The sequence below is a fragment of the Setaria italica genome, chromosome VII (genome assembly GCF_000263155.2).
Source record: "Setaria italica strain Yugu1 chromosome VII, Setaria_italica_v2.0, whole genome shotgun sequence".
In the NCBI taxonomy this organism is placed as follows: domain Eukaryota; kingdom Viridiplantae; phylum Streptophyta; class Magnoliopsida; order Poales; family Poaceae; genus Setaria; species Setaria italica.
In genome coordinates, this window is record NC_028456.1 from 13,583,866 (window position 1) to 13,593,271 (window position 9,406).

General features: G+C 44.4%; 1 protein-coding gene across 1 annotated transcript; it reads left to right on the forward strand.

Annotated features, from left to right (window-relative positions):
* The first annotated feature begins 8,727 nt into the window (after positions 1-8,727).
* LOC101784265 lies at positions 8,728-9,138 on the forward strand. The gene has a single exon (XM_004977804.1). The coding sequence runs from the start codon at positions 8,728-8,730 to the stop codon at positions 9,136-9,138; it is 411 nt and encodes a 136-aa protein (XP_004977861.1).
* The last annotated feature ends 268 nt before the right edge of the window (positions 9,139-9,406 follow it).

Sequence of the window (9,406 nt, forward strand, 5' to 3'; positions counted from 1 at the left end):
CGTACACCCAAGAGTGATTGACGTTTGCGGCGACCTACAGCCAGGGTCCGCGGTTCCCAGCGTCGCGGCGCGGCTCAAGCACTGGACGCCGACAACAATCCGATACTTTTTGCCACTCCCCCTCTTTACTTCCATGAGCTGGCCTGGTGTGCATGATTTGTTTTGGTTAGTCATGGTTACTGTCAATACTCGTTCATGCATTGCTTGTTCAATTACATTGTGCACAGAATGAGCCAAGCAGGGCCAAGTAGACCAAAGAGGATACTCAGGTTTTTTGTGAGCTTTACTGCTAGCAAATTGATTTGGGTAACTGCAAGAATGGCAACATGAGCAAGTGGGGCTGGAAAGATGTTCTGGATAAGTTCCTAGCGGCGACAGGCAAGTTCCGTAACAGCGAGCAGTTTGGTTACAAGTACATGCAGTTGAAGTTGCTTTGGCAGTTCATCAAAGATCCTCGGACAAAGTGCACAGGCTTGGGGCACAGACCAGATGGCTCTGTGGTTGCTAGTGATAAGTGGTGGCAGGGCCATTGCAAGGTAATTGATCTGTGAACACCTCATTTTGTACTCATTTCCTTTCTATACTAGGTTCTGAATTTCTGTGTGTTGTTATTTGCAATGCAGGGGCAAGACTGGTATGATCTGAAGGATGGATGGCCATAATACATTGACGAACTGGACCACATGTTCTGTGGAGTTGCAGTGACTGGAGATACCTCCTTTGTTCCTGGGGTCAGCCGCCAGATTAACTTCATTAGTAGCGGCGAAGAAGAAGATGCTGATGCTTACTGTGGCACCCCTCAGAGCTGTGCGACCCCAGTCAGCAGTGGGAGCAAGAGGAGCTCCAGCAGCTTCCGCAGCATAGCTACAAGCCCCAGCAAGAAGAACAAGGGCGCTGCTGTTCGGAACATGAACAACAACATGACAAGGTTCAACTCCAGTTATGATCATAGGACAGTAGTGATGTAAAGGGCATATTTGGATAAGAAGAAGAAGGTTGAAGAAGAAAAGGAGAAGAAGAAACAAGAACAGGATGCTAGGAAACAAGAACAGAAACTAGTTACAGATTCAGCAATAGAGCTTGGAGTGCACCTGATGGAAGGACAACTCTGGAATGGTGTGGTCAAAATCTGCATGATGACGATCTACGCAATATCTTCCTGTGCACACTTGTTGAAGCAAGGCTCTCCATGATCAAGCAATATGCCGCTACGGTCTAAAACCAGACCCTACCATCCATGCATTGCACCTAGATGTGACTTTAGTTGGCATGATGGCCTATGTCTTTTGTGTGTGCTTGTCATGACGTGTAGTTGAATTAAGTTGTGTTGGTTATTAGTTATGTTGTGATGACAAACATATGATGAACTATGTCAGAAGCGCTAAATTACAAGCATGGTTGTTGAATTTAGTAACGTTGCTTATTATTTGTTAAACTGATTGCCTCTGTGTGAGACCAATGGATGTTTGAATGGAGGTAGCAGGCTCTAGTACCGTGGCTACCAAATGAATTCTGCTTACTATTTCTGCGTTTTTTTTGCAATGGGCAGGATGTTCAAGCTCATGTTGGTGCACAAGTCAAAGCTCCAGTGGAAGAGGTGGACGTGCAGGACGACTGGTGGGAAGAATTCTGGAAAATGCTAGTAGAAGACGATGATGAAGCACCATTTATCTATGGTACATATGCCTATGCTATTCATCTGGACAAGTATTGCAATAGAGGACCGTATAGGAATCCAGCATTGACTGGGGAGCAATGGGTACTTAACAAGCTTGGCAATGAATCATCCTGCTACACCATGTTTAGGATGACCCCACACATGTTTCATAGGCTGCATGATTTGTTGACATTTGAGTATGGACTCACAGCATCAAACAAATCTAGCACGATTGAGGCTCTAGGAATGTTCCTTTGGATATGTGGGGCACCACAATCTGTTAGGCAAGCAGAGGACAGATTTGAGAGATCACTAGGCACTGTGCATAGCCTATTTTACAAAGTCCTCAATTGTCTGGTAGACCTATCTACCAACATCATTAAACCTCGGGACCCAGACTTTAGAACAATGCATCCTAGGCTGCAAAACAATCGGTTCTATCCTGAATTCAAGGGTTGCATAGGAGCAATAGATGGCACTCACATTCCTGTTGTTGTGCCAAGTGAAAAGTTTGTGCAGCAAATGTGTAGGAAGGGCAAGACAACCCAGAATGTCATGTCCGCTTGTGACTTGGATATGGTCTTTACTTTTGTCCTTGCTAGGTGGCCTGGTTCAGTGCATGACATGAGGGTGTTTGACGATGCAATGACAACTTACAGAGACAACTTCCCAAAGCCACCTAGAGGTACACACAACTGTTTTTAGGTCATTAGTGTTTTCTAATTGAACCATTGTAAACTTACAGGTACTTACTGTTCCTTTAGAGAAATACTACTTGGTGGACTCAGGGTATGCAAACCACACCGGCTTCCTGGCTCCTTACCGGCAGACCAAGTATCACATCCAAGACTTTCAAAACACGCCCGAACCACAAGGTATGAAGGAGATATTCAACTTTGCACATTCATCTCTTAGAAATGTGATCGAAAGGGCGTTTGGAGTGTTGAAAATGAAGTGGCGCATATTGTTGGACATCCCGGCCTATCCACCAGAAACACAGACACGGATTATATGTGCATGCATGTCGTTGCACAACTTCATTAGGATTAATGGTGACTTTGATAGTCACTTTGGTATAGTGGACAACAACATAAACTATGTGCCTGTTGAAGGCACTCAGGATCAGCCGGAAACAGTGCCTGCGCCAGAGAGTGCAGACATGGCAAGCATGAATGCATTCCGAGACATGCTTGCTGAATATTTGTTTGCTAGGTCTTGATAATTTGTGATTGAGGACATGTAATTGTTTATGTACTTTGTGATTAGCTGTAACATTTTTCGGTGTTGTGAATCTGTAATAATTTGCGGTGCACTTGAGAATATTTTCCTTGAAGTTTTGTTGTTGAAAATGCAATAAATTGTGTCGTCAGTAGAGTTGTTCATGCATTTTTTGGATGACAACATGCATGGGCCATGCAACCATACACAATTGGTGGTATTAATGATGCTAAACAGTGAATTGCAAAGTTTGTACAGTCCAAACTTGGGACCTCCAGAATTTGAGATGCTTGCAAATTTTGGCTGAACAGTAAAGGTCAAGTTGGGAGGTGCCAACTTGAGCAACTAAACACGGCCTCAACCAAGTGCGCTTTCGGCATGTTGGCAACTTGGTAGAGAGCATGATAGGTGAACGGGAGAGAATCGAATAAAAAGGCCACTGCACATAATAATGCTTCATATTTAAATCCAAAGATACCATCAAAATACTCTACTTGTATTTTACGTTGAACAGTCTTGCGAAACCGGCCATGCTTGCTTGACTGACTGCCATCTGTGGCTAAAAAGGGTTGCCGGGCCGGGGAAGACCTGCCAGGCACTAGCAAGCCAGTCTCCTCCTATATATTCGTAGGCTTCCGGGTAGGTACAAACTAGTTGTCTTGTCTTTTGTCTAGTTGGCTGTTCCTTGCTGTAGAGAATCATCCATCCACAAAACAGATGCATCATCTATCTACCGGGCAAGACAAGATGCCAAAGACTGCAGGCAAGTCGTTGACCGTGTCTTAACCCTCTCTGGTTGCGTGTCACGCTGGTCCAAAACTTGCCTTTAATCCCGATTGATAGGGGCAAATCTTCCTAAAATCTATCCGAGATAAAGTAATTGAGATGAAAGAGGATCTTTAGTTCCAGAGTTTTGCGAAAAAAAGAGAAATCTCCGAGAGGCCCACAAAAGGGGGTCTTTAGTAATCAAGATGAAATATAGGCGTGCGCGGTGCATTAGATTCGAATCCATAACCTTAAGCCTCGCGTGTAGCTTCTTCCTTACCATCCCACCTACGCAACACATCTGACTATAAATGGGATGCAATTCTTTTCTATTAACTCATGGGGTACCCTTTAGTCTCGGTTTGTGTTACTAACCGGGACTAAAGAAACACAAACCGAGACTAAAGGATCCGAGGGCTTTAGTCCTTTTCAGCCACCCGTGGGGGACCCTTTAGTCTCAGGTGGTAAGGCTAATCGGGACTAAATGGTGACCTTTAATCCTGGTTGGTGTTACCACCCAGGACTAAAGCCTTTGACCCTTTAGTCTCGGTTGGTAACATCTTTAGTCCTGATTGGTGTTACCACTCGGGACTAAAGGGTCCCCACGGGTGGCTAATTTTTTCACCCAGGACTAAAGGGTCTCCTGCGGGTGGTTGATTTTTGATCCGGAACTAAAGGAGGACTTTAGTCCCGATTAGTATTTGATCCGGGACTAAAACCTCTTTAGTCACGGATCCGATTTTATCCGGAACTAAAGATGGTTGGATGAAAGGTCAGTTCTCTACTAGTATCACGTGCTCACAGGTACACATCATTTGCCCATGTATTTTCTCGTGATGCGACCATCAGGCGAGGCTCTCGAATGCAATTTGTAAACTTGTCCAAACTCTCAGATCCATATTCTTGAGAAAGAGGTCGAAGAAGGTACTGGAAGCATGAAGGGAAGATTGTTTATGAGGAGAATTTTGATGCGTGCATGCCTTAATAACTTACTGTTATAGAGTGCTTTCTGTTAGGGGTAGTGATTCTCTTCAGGATCATCAAACCAACGAATATAGTGAATTTAGTTCACTGGATCTCTGAATGAACTACAGCACCTCCGAACCCTCTATTTATAGAGTAGGGAGAATAGGAAGCAGCTTAGTATATTTACACACCTTACCCTCCATGTCGTTAAAAGTTTACACGTCTTAAGGCCTGTTTTCTTCCACTTGCTAAACTTTAGCACCCGTCACATCGAATGTTTAGATACTAATTAGGAGTATTAAACGTAGACTATTTACAAAACCCATTACATGAGACGAATCTAAACGGCGAGATGAATCTACTAAGCCTAATTAGGCCATGATTTGACAATGTGGTTGCTACAGTCACTATTCACTAATGATGGATTAATTAGATTTAAATAGGCTTAATAGATTAGTCTCGCAGTTTAGATTCCACTTATGTAATTGGTTTCGTAAATAGTCTACGTTTACTACTCCTAATTAGTATCTAAACATTCGATGTGACACGTGCTAAAAATAAGACACGGGAAGAAAACGCCCCCTTAGTCCTCACAGCGTCAACAACGGATCTCCTTCGTGACATCGTCAAAGAACTGCAAGCTGAATTCGCCATAAAAGATCTCAGTGCGCTCCATTATTTAATTTCCTCGGCATCAATGTCACTCGTACAGTGAAGGGCTTCTTGTCCCCGCGCACATATGCTGAAGACATCCTGGAACGCGCTGGGATGCAATCATGCACGCCGGCGCGGACTAGATCAACACAAAGCCAAAGCTCGCTGCCGATACAGGGACTCCGGTTCAAGATGCCTCGGAATACCGAAGTCCTGTCGGTGCATTGCAGTACGTACCTGACGGTACCACGACCTGATCTTCTCTGTGCTGTCCAGCAAGTTTTTTTACATATGCATGATCCACGTGATTGCCATGCATCTGTCGACTGTGCTCAAGAGAATTCTACGTTATGTTCGTGGCACATCCTCCTACGGCTTGCATCTCTACGGTTCATAGGCACTTGACATTATAACTTACTCAGACGCGGATTAGGTTGGTGCCCTGATACTCGCCGATCAACATCCGGGTATTGCATCTATCTTCGGGGCTCCCTGATTTCATGGTCTTCCAAGCGATAGACTGTTCTCAAGATCAAGTGCAGAGGGCGGTGAATATAGGGCAGTGACAAATGCAGTTACAGAGTGCTGGGGTGTTTGGCACCCATAGGCTAAAATTTTGCCCCCGTCACATCGGATGTTTGGACACTAATTAGGAGTATTAAACATTGATTAATTACAAAATTAATTGCACAACCCCTAGGCTAAATCGCGAGACGAATCTATTAAGCCTAATTAGTCCATGATTTGATAATGTGGTGCTACAGTAACCATTCGCTAATGATGGATTAATTAGGCTTAATAGATTCGTCTTGCGATTTAGCCTAGGAGTTCTGCTATTAATTTTGTAATTAGCTCATATTTAGTCGTCCTAATTAGCATCCGAACATCCGATGTGACAGAGCCCTGTCTTCCAAACACCCCAAAAGGCAATTGCCTGGTGAATTACAATGTGCAGTCTTGTCAGCGACAGTGGTCTTTTGTGACAATATATCTGCAGCTTACATGGCCAGTAATCCTGTTCATCATCGCCGCACCAAACACATCGAGTTGGACATCCATCCCTCGGTGAGTTTTGGGTAGTTCATTTACCAACTGATCAGCAGACTGCAGATATAATGACCAAAGGATTAGCTTCAGATTTATTCCACTCTTTTTTTTCCAGTCTGTGCATCTTGTCAGGAGACGATGATGTTCAGACTGCCGGGGTGTTGAAGATGCCCAAGAGGGCCTGGCCCTCATTGTTGGCCCATTAAGCAAGTGCTATAAATCCCAGGTGATTAATCCTAGGGAGCTAATAAACCAGCCACACGCCAGGCTCCAGCTGCCGCAAGCCTCCTGGTGCGCTACCGCAAGCCTCTTGGTGCGCCGCCGCCACACGCACATGTAGTCTTCCCTCCTGGATCAAAGGTTGATCGTGGGGATCTCCGAGTACGTGCCGTGGAGTACTAGCACGCTCCGGTTCGTCATCCCATATTGTACGTGGGACTACCGTAGAGGTGTCGCTAGATTGCGTACTTCGTCAGATCGTACGACTACTTCCTCGACATCGATCGGATCAACTACTCGCGCTTCATCAAGACTTCCGCTGTGATGCGCGACAAGCGAAGGTAGAACCTATGATCATCTACTCGCAAGTGATCCTGTTTACGCGGTTATATTTTTGTATGCTAGCGAGTAGCATACCGCATTTCCTAACAGTGGTACCAGAGCTGTGCTTGTGTTGTTTTTGATCTAGATTAAATTTTTTTTGCATGGTTGGTTGTAGATCAGATTGTTTTGGCAAATAGCGTTGGACTGTTTTACTCCGTTCTTGCTTCTCATTATGTGACTGGCTAACTGGCCGTCTTTACGAGGCGCGCGAGCGTTGCGCGGCTAACCATGAGGTTGTGAGTTTGTGTAGTGAAGCAGTCGATACGCGGTGTGAACGGCTATGTCTGCTAGAACGCCATGTCTGTTAGCTTGCGGCAGCATGCGAAAAATCTATTCTATCCATTATCGGCTGATGGGACCAGATCGTGTTTTAATAAAAAAAAGGGACGTGTTACATCGTTTGTAGAAACGCCTAACTCGTTTTTGCAGAGAATGATGTGATGGTATGACCTCAAAATTATGTGATGATCTGTGTGCAATAAATTCGTGTGGCCTGCGTGCCACTCCTATGATGTAATTTATAATTTTAATTGAGCTATTAGCGTGTATTAGATGAATTAGATTATGTAATTCATTGACACGAGTGAAACGACTCGACGACCGTCGTACCTTGGAGAAGGCACCCAAGATGCAACGTCTCGGTGTAGGTGTGCGGACTGGTGGTCGTCGACATGTGCTGATTTTCGTTGGACGAAGAAAGACCATACTCTCACAATAATTTGATTATGCACTGCCTGTGATGAGCATGATAAATCCCTCATGAAAAATTAAGGTTTTATGCCCTTCCAACATCTACACCATTGGGGTCTTGTTAGTAGGTGATGGGTCTGCCAAAGCAAAGTGTCATCTTCTACCTTGATTCATTGGGTGGTGTCGGACACCACGACACAGTGTTGGTTTGCTTGACAGAGCTATCAAGTCGGACTTGGACTTTGGGGCATAAGTGTTGGGAGCTGAGACATATGATGTCGCCCAACAAACGAGAGTCGCATTGGATGCGATTGGCAAGTGTTACCTACCTTGGGGTTCAAAAAATGAATAAAAATAAATAAAAAAAAGTAAATTCAAGGAAGAGTTCCCTTTTTCAGGGGGCCCTTCGGGGGTCGTGGAATGCTTTTCTTCTCCTCTTATTCCATATGGAATACAATGAGTTAAAATAAGAAGGAACTTTTGCTTGCATTGTATTATTTGGTCTACGTACCGGAACTGATAACATTCGAGATTATGCAGGATTATACACGAAAGATCCTTTTTTGGCTCTCTCTTTAGCCCTATGTCTCTTATCCCTAGGAGGCCTTCCATATCTTACAAAAGATATGGAAGGCATGAGGTTGTATCCCTATGATGACAGCAGTGATGCCAAAGCTAACTAGTATCATAGTGAATGTTGGATCTCGTCCTGCTATGCAATGCCGGGGGACGTTCGCATAACATAGCAGGAATTCTTTCATTAAAAGTGTTAATAAAAGAAGTGCTGATCGTTGCATATCTTACTATTGTAGAAAATGATGAGTGCCTCAAACTTCAATCTGCAATCGATCCTAGATAGAGAAAAGCTAAACGGAACAAATTTTGTTGATTGGAATCGGAACCTGAGAATTGTTCTTAGACAAGGGAAAAAAGAGTACATTCTCGATACGCCTTACCTAGAAGATCCTCAGAATTTCGCGCACACCACTAGTGCATATCGTGCTTATGTGAAGCATACTGATGATGAAGTGGATGTGCAGTGCCTGGTGTTTGCTTGCATGAACTCTGAGCTGCAGAAGCAATTTGAGAGCACTAACCCATACGATATGATCGTGGGGTAACGTAGCATGTTCGAAAACCAAGCAAGGGTTGACAGGTTTAATACCTCAAAAGCCCTATTTCATTGCAAGCTTGCTGAAGGTGCTCCAGTTAGTCCTCATGTGATTAAGATGATTGGGTACATTGAGAGCTTGCAGAGAATGGGTTTTCCCCTTGATGACGATCTCACCACCAACGTGATACTGCAGTCCCTGCCTTCTAGCTTTGAACCGTTCATCCTGAACTATCACATGAATGGTTTGAAGAAATCGCTCACTGAGTTGCATGGGATGCTTAAGATGACAGAGGCGAGTCTTAGGAAGACTCCTGGTCATGTGATGACAGTCCAGAAGGGTAAGAAGCGTAAGCACCTAGTGAAGGCTAAGAAACCTGCCGAAAGTGGGACTTCCGGGCAGGCGTCCAAGGCCAAAGAAAAATAAAAGAAAGCTGGTGCCTCCCCTGACGATGCTTGCTTTCACTATGGTGCAAAGGGGCATTGGTCGAGGAATTGCAAGAAGTACTTGGAAGATAAAAGGAAGAAAGGAGGTGCGACCTCCGCTAAAGGTATTAATGTTATTGAAATTAATCTTGCTACGCGTTCTAATAATGCATGGGTATTTGATACTGGTGCAATGATTCACACTTGCAAATCGTTGCAGGGGCTAAAAATAATTTGACGCTTTGCAAGAGACGAAGTGGATTTGTGCG

Bases quoted from the DNA above. Each gene is read 5' to 3' on its own strand.
- LOC101784265 (XM_004977804.1), top strand. From the start codon at position 8,728: ATGTTCGAAAACCAAGCAAGGGTTGACAGGTTTAATACCTCAAAAGCC.